This window comes from Bufo bufo, chromosome 8, assembly GCF_905171765.1.
Source record: "Bufo bufo chromosome 8, aBufBuf1.1, whole genome shotgun sequence".
NCBI classification, from domain to species: domain Eukaryota; kingdom Metazoa; phylum Chordata; class Amphibia; order Anura; family Bufonidae; genus Bufo; species Bufo bufo.
Window position 1 is genome coordinate 46,172,490 of NC_053396.1, and position 17,724 is coordinate 46,190,213.

The 17,724-nt window shown below is 45.5% G+C and overlaps 1 protein-coding gene across 1 annotated transcript in view; it reads right to left on the minus strand.

The window, feature by feature from the left end:
- The window catches only part of ASTN2 (astrotactin 2), a 945,680-nt gene that overhangs the window by 835,147 nt on the left and 92,809 nt on the right, over positions 1-17,724 (minus strand). Inside the window, exon 2 of the mRNA XM_040442406.1 lies at positions 13,388-13,575. Coding sequence (XP_040298340.1) covers positions 13,388-13,575 — 188 coding nt within the window. The remainder of the gene's footprint in view (positions 1-13,387; positions 13,576-17,724) is intronic.

A 17,724-nucleotide genomic window follows, 5' to 3' on the forward strand; every position in this document is an offset into this window, starting at 1 on the left:
AATGGCACACTTCTCGGGGTGATGGTGAACCCCTGCTCTTCTTAAGGAGTCTACAACTGCCTGAACCCGGGGAAGGTGGGACTCCCAATCAGTGCTGAAGATGACTATGTCATCTAGGTAGACAGAAGCGTACCGTTGGTGTGGAAGCAGAGTTTTGTCCATGGCCCTTTGGAACGTGGCCGGGGCTGAGTGTAGACCAAATGGCATTCTCTTATATTGGAAGTGGCCTTCTGGGGTAGAGAAGGCTGTCTTCTCCCTGGCTTCCTTAGTCAGGGGAATCTGCCAGTACCCTTTTGTGAGGTCTAGCGTGGTAATGTACCTGGCAGGCCCCAACCTTTCAATTAGCTCATCTACTCGTGGCATGGGATATGCGTCGAACTTGGAGACTTCATTAAGCTTTCTGAAGTCGTTGCAGAAGCGGAGGGTGCCGTTGGGCTTGGGTACCAACACAATTGGACTTGACCATTCGCTCTGCGACTCTTCAATGACTCCAAGCTCAAACATTCTTTTAACCTCTTCGGACACTGCCACCCTATGAGCTTCTGAATACGGTAAGGCTTTAACCTGACTTTTACATTGGGCTCGGTCACAATGTCATGCTCGATGACGTTGGTGCGACCGGGCAACTCTGAAAACATATCTCTATTTTTTTGTAGAAACTCTTTTGTTTGCTGGGTTTGAGGTCTAGTCAGGGTAGAAGCAACCTGCACCAAGTCGATCCCTGCATGGTCCCCTGACTGTACCCCTACTACCGCTGACACTTGTTCTCTGTCTCTCCAGGGTTTCAACAAATTGATGTGATAGATCTGGTATGGTTTTCTTTTCCCTGGCTGGTGTACCTTGTAGTCCACCTCACCGAATTTCTCTACTACCTCAAATGGGCCCTGCCATTTGGCCAAGAATTTGCTCTCTACCGTGGGTATTAGAACAGCCACCCGGTCTCCTACTTGGAACTGTCTAACTTTAGCCGACCTGTTATACACTCTTCTTTGGGCATCCTGGGCCTTCTGCATATGCTCCTTCACCAGTGGCATCACCTTAGCCACCCTCTCTCGCATTTGAGAGATATGCTCTACCACCGTTTTGTGTGGTGAGGACTCACTTTCCCATGTCTCCTTTACCAGATCGAGTAACCCCCGGGGCCTTCGTCCATACACTAATTCAAATGGCGAAAAACCTGTGGATGCTTGCGGGACCTCCCGGATAGCAAATAACAGGGCAGGGAGTAACATATCCCAATCCTTCCCATCTTTCTGGACTACTCTTCTCAACATGGATTTTAAGGTTTTATTGAATCTTTCGACTAGGCCATCGGTCTGTGGGTGGTAGACAGACGTCCGCAACTGCTTAATTTGAAACAATTTGCACAAGTCCGCCATTACCTTTGACATAAAAGGGGTACCCTGGTCTGTCAGGATCTCTTTGGGGAACCCAGTTCGTGAGAACATTTGAAACAACTCCCTGGCGATGGCCTTAGAGGAGGCTTTCCTCAAAGGAACAGCTTCTGGATACCTAGTTGCGTAGTCTAGGATGACCAATATGTATTGGTGGCCCCGTGCCGACTTTACCAGGGGTCCCACCAGATCCATAGCGATCCGTTCAAACGGGACTTCGATAATCGGCAAGGGCACCAGAGGGTTTCTATAGTGTGGCACTGGGGCGGTTAACTGGCAAATGGGACAAGACGCACAGTATCTTTTAACCTCGGCCTTCAACCCTGGCCAGTAAAACCGGTCGTTTATCCTGGCCTCTGTTTTCTCCGCCCCCAGGTGTCCTCCCAGTGCATCGTTGTGGGCTAGATCGAGGAGCATCCGCCTATACGGTTGGGGAACCAGCAACTGCTCTATAGTTTCCCCTCGGCTCTCAGCCACTCGATACAGTAAGTCCCCCTTCAACGCAAAGTGAGGGAACCTCTGGTCTGCATCTGGCATTTGTGGGACCCCATCAACAACAGAAACCTGCTCTCGAGCATTGACCAAGGCAGGGTCCCGTAATTGGGCGGTACCAAATGCACCTCTGGACACGTCTAGATCTGGATGTACTGGCCTTGAGGATGTTTCCCCTTCATCTTCCTCAACTGGGGAGAGCTCCTCGTCATCCTCCCCCAGCATGACTTGTAATGGGAAGACCTCCCCCACCTCAGAGATCAACCCGGGTTTAAGACCTGGGTCAGGGGCATTATCCTCCACATTAGCATTCCCTGCGACTTCATTATCAATGGTAGGTATTTCTATATCAGAGGGGTGTATTTCAGCTCCGGACCCCTCGGACCCTGTCCCTTCCAGGCCCAGTGCCCCCAGTTCCCCTGGTGGTGCCATTTGCACCTCATTCCATAGTTCCAGAAATAGTGGACAGTCCCGCCCCACTATGATGTCATGAATTAAACTGTTTACCACCCCGACCTCCTGTGTAACTGAGGCATGGCCATAAGAGACAGTCACCGGAACCAAGGGGTACTCCTTGGTATCCCCATGAATGCATACCACCCGAAGAGTTTTAGTCACTGGTCTAAGCCTCCCAAGTACCCTGGCATGTACTAATGTTACCATGCTACCGGAGTCCAGTAGGGCCCTGGCAGGAAGGTGGTTCACCCACACTTCACACTCAAACCGTCCTGCAGCCAGGTCAAGATGAGTGGTACACACACTTCGCACATAGAAGGAGCTTCTCCGACCAGTTCCGCACTCCATAGGCTCCTCCTGCAGTGGGCATTGTGCCCGGGTATGCCCCCAGGACCGACATCGCCAACATTGTATGTCTCCCATCTTTGGTACAGGAACCGACCTCCGTGGTTCTAGGGCAGATGGTGTAAACCTGCGGACGCCCACATCTGGCAAGGCTTCTCTCCTCAGGTTGATGGCTGGTCTGGGTGTCCTTGGCGTGGGTTCTCGACGCTTGGCAGGCCCAAGCAGGTCCTCCACCACGGTATACCGTTCAACCAGCTCGATCAGCTGGTCAGCATTAGTAGGGTTTCCATGGCTTACCCAGCGCTGTAGGTCATCTTGTAGGGACCGTAGGTACCGGTCCATCACTACTCGTTCCACCATTTGTGGACCTGACAACTTTTCTGGCTGCAGCCATTTTTTAACTAACTGAATTAGTTCATGCATCTGGGACCTGGGTGGTTGGTCCGATTTGTACCGCCAGCGATGCACCCTCTGAGCCCGGACAGCTGTGGTCACTCCCAGGCGGGCCAGGATTTCAGCTTTTAGACGTTCATAGTCTTTGATGTGCTCAGCTGGGAGGTCAAAATAGGCCTTTTGCGGGTCACCAGTGAGAAAAGGCGATATAATGCCGGCCCATTGGTCCCGGGGCCACGCTTCTCTCTCTGCTATCCTTTCAAAGGTGGTAAGAAAGGCTTCCACGTCATCGCTGGGTGTTAGTTTCTGCAAAAAATGGCTGGCTCTAACAGATACTGGGTTGCTAACGGCAACGACCGCTTGCGCTTGTCCCTGAGCCAGCTGCTGTACGGCCTCCTGCAAGGCAGCCACCTGTGCTTGAGTGGACTCCTGCTGGGCCGTAAACTGGGCGGATAGCAGCCGTGTATTTTCCTGCTGCGCAGCTATAGCCTGTGCCAGGGCCTGCTGCTGCTGAGCCATCGCTTCCTCATGGCGACGGTTTGACTCTGCTGACGCTTGCTGCTGGGCCACAGTGGCTTGCTGCTGGGTCACAGTGGCTTGTGCCAAAGCCTTAACGACCTCCTCCATGCCTTTGTCTGCTGTTTGTAACGCCTGGGCTGACTTCACCCAAGACATGCCATAAGTATACTGTCTCTTTAAATGTCAGTTTTAAACGGTTTTTTTGCGCCTGCAAATGCACTTTGCCCGCATCCTCCACCAGTTGTAAACTTTGGGGGTCTTTAAGCTCCGCGAGACAAGTGCGTAAAACCGTGTCAGTAAAGCAAAGGGTCTTTATTGGTGACCAAACAAAACAAAATAAAGCTTTTCTTCAGCATCCAAAACGTCACAACAAAAGTCCTGCTTGTTTCCAGCATAAATTAGGAAAAAGTCTTTCTTCAGAAAAACAACCAAAAGAAAGACACATACGTTTTTAGTAGAAGTCCTCCAGACCTTCCCTGCAGACACAGCTTCACTTCCAAACTACTCAAAAGTCCTCTCTGAGCAGCTAGCAGACTTCCATCTTGTCCTCACAGGTGCACTCTCCCAACTCACTCACTCCCTCCAGCATCACTTCCTGCTTTAATGGGTGGTTGTCTGTGAGATCTTAACCCCTTGTGCGCTGGCTTCCAGGGTTTAGGAGTGGAGGCTTCATCCCACCCAAATAACACTTTGGAGCCTCCAAAATTCCAGGCCCCAAACTACTTTACTAAGATAGAGAAGACTGTGAGCCAGTCCTCTCTGAATTAGCGCCTGCCTGGAACTTTTCACCCACTTTTTGGGTGACCCCCTGAACCTTCTACCTCTATTTAAATGGACCATAGTCCAAACAGTGGTGCCGTATAGCACCCGTCCAGGACCCACCCCCGGTGTCCTGTACAATACATTGACAACTGCCTGTAACTGGGGGTCCGTCCTACACAGTCTGACACTGATAGGGGCACTCTGTGTAGAGACAGTCCTTTGGTAAGGACAATGGCACCATCTTGCTGTCAATGTATTTATATATTACTAGGAGAGATAACAGAAGAACAGAGATATGAGAAAAGGTGCCCCAAAACTGTTATTGCAAGAGGAATACACATATTTACTACAACAGACATATAAGGAGAACTAACTCTATATGTGTGACTCCAAATCAAAAAGTGCTCGAACTCCAATAAAGATGTATTAGAAATAGTGATGAGCGAATCAGTTTTCCCCGTTACAGATAAGCCTGATTTGTTCAGAATATTATCATAACTGTGGTCGAAGGACTGTCTCTAATGCACTGTTAAAATGTATGCTGTGCGATAGGGCGAGATTAAGATAGCCGGCTGTTTCGCAAGACTATCTAAATCTCGCGTTTACACAGTTAATGTGAATAGCGGCGCATGAGCAAGTATACTTCATTGTAAATCCCATAGCATAGCCCATAATACCTGATTATGTGATTGGGAGAGTACACCTGTGTGTAGTTTTTGTGATATTCTAATGGCCTAGGGAAATAGAGAAATTAAGAGCCTCTGGCACTGGAGAGTCGGAGGCAGACGCAACGTAATATCTGACTTGCTGTAAAGTGTCTAGCGGACACGATTGGTATATCAGGTTCCAGGGTTACATTAGATTAATGGTGCATTTATTAGGTTTGTGAACTGATTGTAGTACATTAGAAACACAAAATGAGACTGAGGGGATAACATCATTATTAGACCGCTAGAGCTCATGCTAGTGAACTCTATATCCAGATATCAGCTTAGCACCGTGTCTCTTAGTTATAATTCTTAAAGTGTATCTCCAGTTATAGAGACGTGCCAGACGTATCAATCGGTTTCAGTCCTGTTGTGAGATCCTCCCATAGATAAAATAAAGTTCTTGTTAATGAACATAGCAGCTCTGGCTCCACTCATCTTTGCAGTAGAGATGGGGTCTCATGTCTTAAAATTGATCATACACCAGGGGGTTGTTTCCTGAAACTCAAGGTTCAGTTTAAAGTCAAATGAAGAGCCTTATGTTAGCAGTTAGTAATTTCCCTGCGGGTGGCAAATCCAAGTTCACGAAGTGCCCTTCGATCAGAATTTCAGGGAAAATTCTATTCACCGCAAAGCTGAATTTCCTCATGCTTCATGGTAACGAAACAATTTTCCCTAAAATGGCAGTAAAAAAAAAAAAAATCATACTCACCACAATCCATTTGCAAGATTCCCCTGTGGCTATCTATCCCGTGCAAAATTTCGTACACAGTGACTAGAGATGAACGAATCGAAGCGGAATTCGATCTGAATTTCAGGAAAAATTTGATTTGCACCGAATCAGAATTTCCTCGCGATTCGTGGTAACGAATCAAATTTTTTCCTAAAACGGCTGCTGCACGTGTGAGGACACGGAGCAAGGAACTCTGAGAAGGCGGGATCGCCCATAATGCAATGCATGCCGCCAATTAGCAGCCAGCAAGCCCTGTGATGTCACAGCCCTATAAATAGCCTCAGCCATCTTGGATTCTGCCATTTTCCAGTGTACTTAGTGCAGGGAGAGACGTCAGCAGGCGCTAGGGACAGTGCTAGAAAAAACTTAATTGTGCTAAAAAAAATGATTTAGGCTACTTTCACACTTGCGGCAGGACGGATCCGACAGGCTGTTCACCATGTCGGATCCGTCCTTCCGCTATTTCGTTGTGCCGCCGGACCGCCGCTCCGTCCCCATTGACTATAATGGGGACGGGGGCGGAGCTCCGGCACAGCACGGCAAGAGCCGCCGGACTAAAAAGTCGGACATGCAGGACATTTAGTCCGGCGGCCTTTCGCCGTGCTGCGCCGGAGCTCCGCCCCCGTCCCCATTATAGTCAATGGGGACGGAGTGGCGGTCCGGCGGCACGACGAAATAGCGGAAGAACGGATCCGACATGGTGAACAGCCTGTCGGATCCGTCCTTCCGCAAGTAGCCTAAATCATTTTTTTTTTCAGCACAATTAAGTTTTTTCTAGCACTGTCCCTAGCGCCTGCTGACGTCTCTCCCTGCACTAAGTACACTGGAAAATGGCAGAATCCAAGATGGCTGAGGCTATTTATAGGGCTGTGACATCACAGGGCTTGCTGGCTGCTAATTGGCGGCATGCATTGCATTATGGGCGATCCCGCCTTCTCAGAGTTCCTTGCTCCGTGTCCTCACACGTGCAGCAGCCGTTTTAGGAAAAAATTTGAGACTGGCTTCTTCTGGCTACCTGCCTCAGCTACTATTCTGATGCTGCCACCCGCTTGATGCCACACATCTGATGACAAGTGCTCATTCTTTCACTCACCATCTTCAGCGGGTACTGGTATTGCCACCCACCTCCACACTACGTCACATTGCTACTCTGTTGCCTCCTGATGCTGCTGCCACCTCCACACTATGTCATCTTGCCACTCTGTGGTCTCCTCATGCGGCTGCCACCTCTACACTAGGGCTGAAATGATTACTCGATTGAACCGAGTAAATCGAGACAAAAAAATGTGTTTGTATCATGTGACCATGGAGCGGGAGTGAAGCGCTTGCTATTACTCACCGCTCCGTGGTCACCCGCTTCTCCCAGACAGTATAATAACCGTGCTGCTCTCTGCATCTCACTCCACTAGTCACATGACCCTACTCACATCCCCATTTGTACCACACCCTCTCAGGCAAATATGCAGCCAGCTCTGCCTGGGGTCCTGGCGCTCCAGATTGTGATTGGTTATCGGCAGCTCCGCTTGACAACCGCAACCTTATAGAAAAGAGATGCAGCAACAGGGCGGTGCGCCCCGTGCACTGGGGGCTTACACTGTGAGGGATGCGGTCCACACCGGAGCCCACCGTTGACTGGCACGGTTGGTTAGCTGGGTTCAGGGAGACAACAAAGCCAGCCAGGATTCTGGGACACCGGACCGGAGACTGGAAACCAGGTACCAGCCATGGAGGGAGGCTGTGTCCTCCTCCCTGCACATTGCCGGAGGACATGTTGATGGCTCCTCAGAGCCTCCTAAATTAAAGGGGGGCTCCAGCCTGGACGACCTTCTGACATAGATGTGTGCGGGGTCACAGGGCTTACAGAATGAATGGAGCTTATGGTGTGGCTCCAAGCATGATCATTCTTCTGGAGTTCCCCTTTGAACCTGTTTGGCCCTGTCTATAGGTTACCTGAAACCACAGCCATGCAGAGGCCACTCAGCCCTATAGAGATATGCCAGGAATGGTGTCAGAAATCCATGAGCAGTAACAAAGGGCTTAAGATGCTTTCTAGATCCTCTCCATTCTGAAGATCTGTCCGCAGACTTCTCTGACCTGAAGTGAGGTGGATGCTGGACGTGTCCGATCATCAATTCATCTGATGAGAGTTTTAGTTTTAGCTGGTGGCACTGATGGCACTGGGGTGGCAGCTGTTGGCACTGAGAGGGCAGCTGATGGCACTGGGGGGAGCCTGATTGCACTGGGATGGCAGCTGATGGCACTGGGATGGCAGCTGATGGCACTGGGGGGGGGAAGCTGGTGGCACTGGGGGGGAAGCTGGTGGCACTGGGGGGAAGCTGGTGGCACTGGGGGGAACTGATGCACTTGAGCTGATCGCACAGGGGGGAACGAAGGGTGTTAGAGACTGATGGCAGGGGGTCTGATGAGTTTTTATAAAGGAAAACAGTCTATTAATTATTTTTTTCTTATTAGATTATTTGATTAATCGTAAAAATAATCAGTAAAAATACTCGATTACTAAAATAATTGTTTACTGCAGCCCTACTCTACACTATGTCACCTTGCCACTCTGTGGTCTCCTCATGCTGCTTCCACCTCACCCCTATGTCATAGGGCCACTCTGCGGACTTCTCATGCTGTTCCCACCCTCCCCACTTCATGACTGGGCCACTATTTTGCCTTTTGGCCTGGCTAACATCATCATTTATTTGACCCTTCTTCTGATCTGTCAGAAAAAAAAGGAAAGCGAGACGCACGACGGATCCTGTCTGTGTAGCAGCTGTAAGGCCTGTATGGTCCCATCATAATTGGCTTGTGATTTGGTAGCCAAAAGCAGGAGTGGGTACAAAATACAGAAGACATGCAAATATTCCATTCATGTGTCATCTCTGTTTTGGATCCACTCCTGTTTATATTTTTTTGCATTAGCAATAATGATGGATTACTGACCAAATGCTGACCGAGTGAAGGCGGATGCTCCACAGACAGGATCTATTTTTTGGGGATTATTGTTCTGACGGATCAGAGGAAGGGAAAAATAATCAGTGACGTCAACACAACCTTACTGCTGACACCCTCTCCACTCTGTCGGGGGGGCTCTACTTGTATAAACGTTTAATAGAACAGGTTCTGTAGACATCTATGTGGAATCAGCTGACGACGGAGTAAAAGGAGTGCGCTTCTTCTTGACGCTAAAATCGACCTGTAAGGCTGAGTTCACACTTGAGTTATTTGGTCAGTTTTGTGACTGCCCAAATAAGTGAAGTGTGCAGTGATTCTAACAGCGATGCCTGTCATCTGCATGTCATACTGACTCACAGTATAATTTCACTACCACAGCACACTCCCTATGCGTGTTACTGCAAGGCACACTGTTCTACACTACTATAAAGGCTCTTTGCAGCCAGGAAATAGCCATTTTTTAACACGATTCGCCGCAAATAAAATCGGATCGAAGCAAAAAAAAAATTAAAAAAATAGAATTTTTGAAAAATTTTATCATCTCTAACAGCGACGTATGACATTAACATACCGGCATGCGTGATGATGTCAAGACGCACCCTGCAAGATTTTATGCTGGATCTTCAATCAAGATGGCCACGGCGGACTCTTTGCGATCAAATAGATAGGTTGAGTATTTTTTTTTTTTTTTAACAGAATAACCCCTGACAGCCCTCAATGGTCATCTCAGATGCCGTGATCATGGGTTCAATGACGGGGGCGGCACAATATCCCCATCATTGCACCCGCTACTCACAAAGAAATTCGCTGAAGCAGTCTAATAAAATTTTTGAGGACGTGGTTCATCTCTAGTTGACTCCATTCAAATAAAAAGTTTATACAAAAATACATTTACCTTCAACCTTTAGTGAACTTTGAACTTTTCTTTCCTTCGAAGACAGAACTCTAAAAATGTATGGTTTCTTTTTTGCTAAATCACTGGCATACAGCAGCCTTAAATCCTTCCCCAGAACTTTGAACCCTCAGGCCTTCCTTGCATTATGAAAACAATGCCAAGAGCCAGGGCTCTACAGATGGTTAACACATTAAACTCCATGACACTTCAGCTGTTTTTACATCACCCACCAAACAATGTTAGAGAATACAAGACCAGTGATGGTCAGTTTGCAGTGTTCGCCAGCGAACACATGCGGGCTGCCATCTTTAGTAAGGTATACTCACCCGTCTGGCGATGCACAGGTAAGCCCTTACCTGTGCCGGGAGCTGGTCTGAAATCAAATCCAGTCAACGGGAGCAGGCAGTTCAAAAAACAGCTGCCGGGGGCCTTCATCGGGCTGTTCTCGGAACTGCCTGTTCCCGGTGAATGCATTTGATTTCAGACCGGCACAGGTAAGGGCCTAGCTGTGCATCGCCGGACGGGTGAGTCTACCTTACTAAAGATGGCAGCCCGCATGTGTTCGCTGGCGAACACTGCAAACCGACCATCACTGTACAAGCAAGACAACATTATCAATATTCTTGACTTCTTCAGAGATTTTGGATAGCATTGTTTTTGTTTCATGTGACAAATTAACTCATGTCGTAGACAGCTGTTTCTGGCTCCATAAACCTGCCTGGTCTCTTCAACGACAACCAGCATCAACTTGAGATGCATTTTGTGTGACAATATTCACGGCAACCGCCAAACAGTGGTCAAGCTGTTTTTGTCATTATGTTGTACTAGACCTAGATCAAGACATTCATACCCATAACTACATCTTAGAAGGCCGCTATCCTAATATTGTCATTGTGCAAAAGTTAGATAATATGAACAATAATGAAACACAATCAATATGAAGTCAGGAGCTGAGGCCTAGTGCACACTCTCATGAAAGCTCCTAATTACTGTACCTACTTAGTGATAACAAAACCCATTGGTTCAATTATCAACCAAGTGATCACAATAATTAAAAAGGCTGACTCACTTCAGAAAATAGCTTTTATTATGTAGAGAAAGTTATTAAAAGCCATTTACTATTGTATTGTCCTTGTCTCTATTGCTTCCTTTGCTGGCTTGATCCATTTTTCCGTCACATTACACACTGCTCATTTCCAGGCATTACGACTACCCTGTAATTCTTAACACCTACATGGGAAAACCTAAGCACACTATATACACAAATCTACAATTCAGTATACCAAAACATATCTTTATTAGAATTTAAAAAAAGACATAATAAAAAACATGAATATATTTGGCAATGACAGAAACAAACACCAGGAGCTGTGCAGTCCACAAATGCACATTAAATCTCTATCATACAAAGAGGAAGCCATATGTCAACATGTTCTAGAAAAGCTGCCGTCCTCTCTGGGCCAAAGCTCATTTAAAATGAACTGAGGCAAAATAGAAAACTATTATTTGGTCATATTAGTCAAAATTTTAAATTCTTTTTGGAAACCACAGACTCAGTTACTGTAGACTTAACAGGAGAGGAACCATCCAGCTTCTTATCACAGCACAGTTTATAAACCTGCATCTCTGATGGTATGGGATTTGCATTAGTTTCTATGGCATGGGCAACATACACATCTGGAAAGGTGCTATCAATGCTGAACAGTATATAGAGGTAATAGAACAACATATGCTCCCATCCAGACAACGTCCTTTTAGGGAAGGGCTGAAAGATAATACTAAACCATATACTGCATCCATCACAACAGCATGTATTCATAGAAGAAGAGTCCAGGTGCTGAACTGGCTGCCTTGAGTCCAGACTTTTTACCAATAGAAAACATTTGACGCACAAAGAAGATTGTTCAGCAGCCAGAATCCTACATCAGTCAAGAATGAGAAATTTGTCTCCCAAAACTCCTGCAATTGGTCTCCTCACTTTCACACATTTACAGACTGTTGTTAACACCTTCCTGACAGAGTAAGGCTGGGTTCACACGGGCGTTGCGGGAAAATGTGCGGGTGCGTTGCGGGAACACCCGAGATTTTTCCGCGCGAGTGCAAAACATTGTAATGCGTTTTGCACTCGCGTGAGAAAAATCGCGCATGTTTGGTACCCAAACCCGAACTTCTTCACAGAAGTTCGGGCTTGGGATCGGTGTTCTGCATAGATTGCATTATTTTCCCTTATAACATGGTTATAAGGGAAAATAATAGCATTCTGAATACAGAATGCATAGTAAAACAGCGCTGGAGGGGTTAAAAAAATAATAATAATAATAATTTAACTCACCTTAGTCCACTTGATCGCGTAGCCGGCATCTCCTTCTGTCTCCTTTGTTGAATAGGACCTGTAGTGAGCATTAATTACAGGAACAGGACCTTTGATGACGTCACTCTGGTCATCACATGGTACGTCACATGATCTTTTACCATGGTGATGGATCATGTGATGACCGGAGTGATGTCATCAAAGGTCCTGTTCCTGTAATTAATGCTCACCACAGGTCCTATTCAACAAAGGAGACAGTAGGAGATGCCGGGCTACGCGATCAAGTGGACTAAGGTGAGTTAAATTATTATTTATTTATTTTTTAACCCCTCCAGCGCTATTTTACTATGCATTCTGTATTCAGAATGCTATTATTTTCCCTTATAAACATGTTATAAGGGAAAATAATAATGATCAGGTCTCCATCCCTATCGTCTCCTAGCAACCGTGCGTGAAAATCGCACCGCATCCGCACTTGCTTGCGGATGCTTGAGATTTTCACGCAATCCCATTAACTTCTATGGGGCCTGCGTTGCGTGAAAAACGCAGAACATAGAGCATGCTGCGATTTTCACGCAACGCATAAGTGATGCGTGAAAATCACCGCTCATGTGAACAGCCCCATAGAAATAAATGGGTCGGTATTCAGTGCGGGTGCAATGCGTTCACCTCACGCATCGCATCCGCGCAGAATACTCGCCCGTGTGAAAGGGGCCTAATTTTTCACCTTCATGATAAAGTCTATTTTTGTAAATCTGACATGTCACTTCATGTGCTAATAACTTTGGAATGCTTTTGCTTATTCAAGCCATCCTCATGACACACCGTACTTCACGTTAGTAATGTTTTTCAGTAAATATGTTTTACCTTTATTTATTACCGAATACAGAACATTTTGAAAAATTTGCTATTTTCTAAATTTACATTTCCATGCTTTTAAGATGGATAGTGATAGCTCATAAAATAGTTGTTAATTAGCATTCACCATATTTCTACGTTTTCTACTTCTACGTTTTAGGATGTTAAAAAGCTTAGCATTGTAGAAGCAATTATTCACATTTGCAAGAAAATCTCCAAAACCCACTTTTTTCAGAAACAAATCAGTTATAAAGCCACTTTGAAGGGCTTATGTAGTAGAAAGCAACCATAAATTACCCCATTTAGGAACTACACCCCTACACATGTTGTAGTTTTATTCTGGCCACCTCTCGGCATGTTTGCCATGCCGTGGTTGGACCAATGCCGTGGTTGGACCATGCTTCCACTAGAGGCAGCATGGATCCGGCAGGCTGTTCACCCGCCAGAATAGCCTGCTGGAGAAGGCTGCCGCTAATGCGAAAGTAGACTTATTCATTTATTGCTTACACATCTAGCACACATAATGCCGTAAATGAAGACTGGGTTTAAAATCGCACTCACCATGACTGATACGTGTAGAACATGAAGCTGTTCATCCAGTTCTTGCACTGGCTCTTGCACTGTTGGGGGAGTGCTAAATAAAGTGTGTTCCTTCATGCGTAAAGAGACATGAAAGTAAAGTGTTCCATTTTCTAGCCACTTCTGGGTCCAGTGTACAAGAGAAATGTCTTCACTGCTGCCAGACATCTCTGAAAACACATGAATATGGAAAAAAAAACTAAATAACACAATTATATCATCTACAGTGTATTATTTTGAAGAAGAAAAAAGACACTATGAGGGTAGCAGAGCTAAGTTACAACTACTGCACAATGATATCACTTAAGACAATAGTTACATACAAATACTGTAGTATAACTGCCAAGTATGTCCGTATCACTATGCTAAAAGGATTCTGTCTGTAGTTTTGATTATGCAGGGGCAGAGACAGCATTACAAACACGCTTTTTGTGTTAACAGAGGTAGCATGAATATTAGCTTTTATTCTGTTCCTTAAGAGCCCCGGAGGCGAAGCTTCACTGTGAAGCCCTCTCAACATTGAGCTGTTTGCCAGTCCCTCTCCGCTGCTTTGAGTAGCAGCTGTGGTGTTCTCTTGCACAGCAGTGCAAACATGCCTTTTTTGGAGCATTTTTCATCAGAAGCAGAGTGAATATGAACTTTTATTCTGCCAGATTCTGCTCTTTAAGAGCCCTGGGGCCATACCTTGTGAAGTGCTCCCTGTGTTGAGCCATTTTACAGTCCCTCGCTTCTTCAGCTGTAGTGGTCTCTTGGTTGGATACTACAGCTGTCACTCAGAACAGAGCAGAGAGGTTGTGAATCAGCACAATTTAGAGAACATATTACACTTCCTAGTAAAGCTCTGCCTCCTGGGCACTTGAAGGTGCAGAGCCTGGCAGAATAAAAGTGTTTTATTCATCCTACTCCTGATTATAAAAACTCCACAAAAAGCACTTTTGTCCTGCTGAAATACTCGCTTGAACATGATGATGCTCTTGAATGTGCCCATATTTCATAACCCCATAAACTATGCTGCCATTATATGTACTAACAAAATAGCTCTCTAGTGGACAATAAGTTGTAAAATCCTATATAACGCCTGTAAGTAGGGACAGACGCAAACAGTGAGCCCTAACCTAGAACCCAGACCGCTTTCCCTACCTACTTGTAATGCAAGCCCTAGGTAGCAAGACCGCAACTTGTCGACAATCCTTGTGCTACTTACATGCAGAGACAGACAAACACCAAGAGACAAAACAACGCAAAAACAGGGTCGTATTTAAATGTGTTAGACACAGACTAGCTAAGCAGTACCAAACGAGAGACAGAGAGTGGTCAGAAGACAAGTCAGGGTCAGAGGAACGAGCAATCCAATACGCACAGGAGCACAGCTGGTGAGTCAGAGATGATCACTGGCACAGGTATATGGCCAGGAAGGGGTTTAAAGAGGACCTTTCATCAGTTTTGACATAGGCTAATCATTGTATTAGATTGTAGGGCGACCCCCACTGATGCCATGGGAGTTTCTTTTTCTTTCAAAGAGTCCCCCCACCCCCCGTTCGTCCGCTGTGCCCCTCCCCCGATAATTTGGCACACTGTATTATAATGAGCATTAAATTTGCAACGGGGAGGCGATACAGTCTTCTGCTGTAGGCGTCTCCTTCTCCCTGGCTGTGAGCGTGATCCAATCAGAAAGGACCGCTGGAGAAGGGGGGGGGTGGCTTGAAAAAAAAAAATACACCCATCATGGCGTCAGTGGGGGCCGCCCTACAGGGTAATACTATAATTAGCCTATGTCAAAACTGATGAAGGGTCCTCTTTAAATAGAGCACCACGTCCCAGGATCAGAACCTGAATCAGCAATCCATTAGTCAGAACATTAGCACCCAGGAATAGAGCAGCTGAGCAATCAGCCCACTGCCAGTCTCCTCCAGCACAAGCCTGATGTTGAAAGAAACAAAGCATTGCATCCTTTTGCTAAGGATGCTGTAGCGTCCCCAGGGATCATGGCTTAGCAGTGTGTCTCTCCCGCGCAGTCGAGCTAAAGCTGGAGATCCTTACTCCCTACAAAAGGTCCCTAAGGGGAGCCCTGCCATCACTGACAGTGGGCTCCCCACTCCGATTATCACACAACAGTGATCTCTGAGATATGTGCCGACCTCCAGGACGTATATAGTCGACAGGCGTTTGGCAAACAATGCAAGCAGACAAAATAAATCAATCAGACTCCATGTTGTTTTATTCCTCGTCTTCTCTTTTTTCTTTTTTTTGCTTGGGTGATTGTCATATTGATATAAATGTTTGTTAGTAGTGATTAATATGTGCAGATGGTAGACTCACTTGGATCTCTTCCAGGCGCTGCTTGTAAATTTTAATACTATATTCTTATCCGATTATCTGTCTATATCTACCATATTTTCCATTGCTCTACAGCAAGTTCTACAGATTGAACATAATAGTGATAACACCCCAGGATCACATATTGAAACAGTTTAGATGTTTCATCTAACAGAAGATTACAATAAAAAGGAAGCAAGATGACTGAGACGAAAGGATAAAAGTTGGCGCGGTAAACAAGGGATTACAATTTTGTGGCAAGGAGATGGTTCATTAGATGTTTATTACTGAACTATGGGTGCTAAGTACTTAGGGAGCTTGGCAAGATACCATTAAATGAAGTGACTTATTTGTGTGTTCTGAAGCATCACTGGAGGAAGGAGACCACACAGTAAACAGGATTAGACAGTGGTACGTGCACAGAAAAGAAGCTTTAGAAGTCTCATCAACAGGAAACATGTATACCACTAACAACTTCTTCAAAATGCTATACACAGTAAAGCATTGTATGGCTTGTGTTTAAAGAGGATCTGTCAGCACTTACAGATGTCAGTGAAATAACCATTCTTGAACATCTACTCTTAGAATTCTGCCTATTGCCATTCATTTTTTATTCCTCTCAAAAAATAAAAATAAATATAGATCCACCAATGTTATTCCATGGTAGGTACACACATTTACTTAAAGACTATGTAAACCTTTGGGGGCAATTTCTCTTTTTATTAGTGCATTTTACTCATTTTGAACGAAAAGTGTTATTTTTTTTCAATTGGTTTGTATTAAAAATTTTGAGCCACTTTCTCTATGCCAGAGGTCACAATAACGCCTGTACAAGCGTCATAGACGCCTGTTTAGGCAATTTTACGCTTTGAAAAAAGGCTAATGCGTATGAATAAGCATTAAGGCTTTTCATGTAGTTAACCAGCGCACTGCACGCTGTGAATCTCATGGGCAGTACAGCAATACTGCTGTTGCCCAAAACATCCAATAGCTAAGCTCCTTATTCGCAATTGTAGGGTTGGTAGTAAGTAAGGAGCTTGTTATTAGGGAGGGAGGTTGCTCATTGGACAATTTTGTCGCGCTGCTTCTCCATAGTTCCTGACTGTGTAGACTAACTAGTAGATCCATGAAGACGGGAGAGCAGTCCATGAGGAGGCCAACTGATGTCTGGGGACAAGCTGATAAGGAGCTGTGCACATAAATTCACAATTGCAAAAATTGGTAATGTATGCATATTCCACATGCAATTTCATTACCTATAACATAATAAACAGACAATCCCACAAAGGCTGTATGCCAAAAGCCAGGTATGTACAAGCTAACAACCTATCCATGAGACAGGTATAGTCAGCATACCTTACAATGGCAGCCTTGAGCACGATGAGACATACAAGACTGGCTCTCTATCCACACAGACTCGAGAGCCAGTGAGCCTCAAAGTTGCTTGACTTTTGTTGGATGGCTTGGGGGACCTGCACACCTAGATTATTATCATTAGGGTGACAAAAATTGGAAAGTTTTGTCATGTAAACTCATATTCATAAACATGGGCATATTGGAAAGACATGCAAATTAGCAGAATCTGCCTTGTTTGTTAGTTGAAACACTATTTGCATGTCTTTCCCATATGCCTATGTTTATGCAAATGAGTTTACATGACAAAACAGCATAGAAAGGTTATTGAAGATAAATGTTAGGACAATTAGAAAACTGAACATTTTTATGCAGGCCTCCTAAGCAGTGAGAGAAGAGTTAGCTGGCATCCAAAAAATTTTTTTACAAATTTTGTTGTTACCCTAATGATAATGAGTGATTAGAGTTGAGCGGACACCTGGATGTTCGGGTTCGACCGAACTTCACAAAAAAGTTCGAGTTCGGGACCCGAACTTGACCCCGAACCCCATTATAGTCAATGGGGACCTGAACTTTTGAGCACTAAAATGGCTGTAAAAATGTAATGGAAAGGGCTAGAGGGCTGCAAATTGCATCAAAATGTGGTTAAG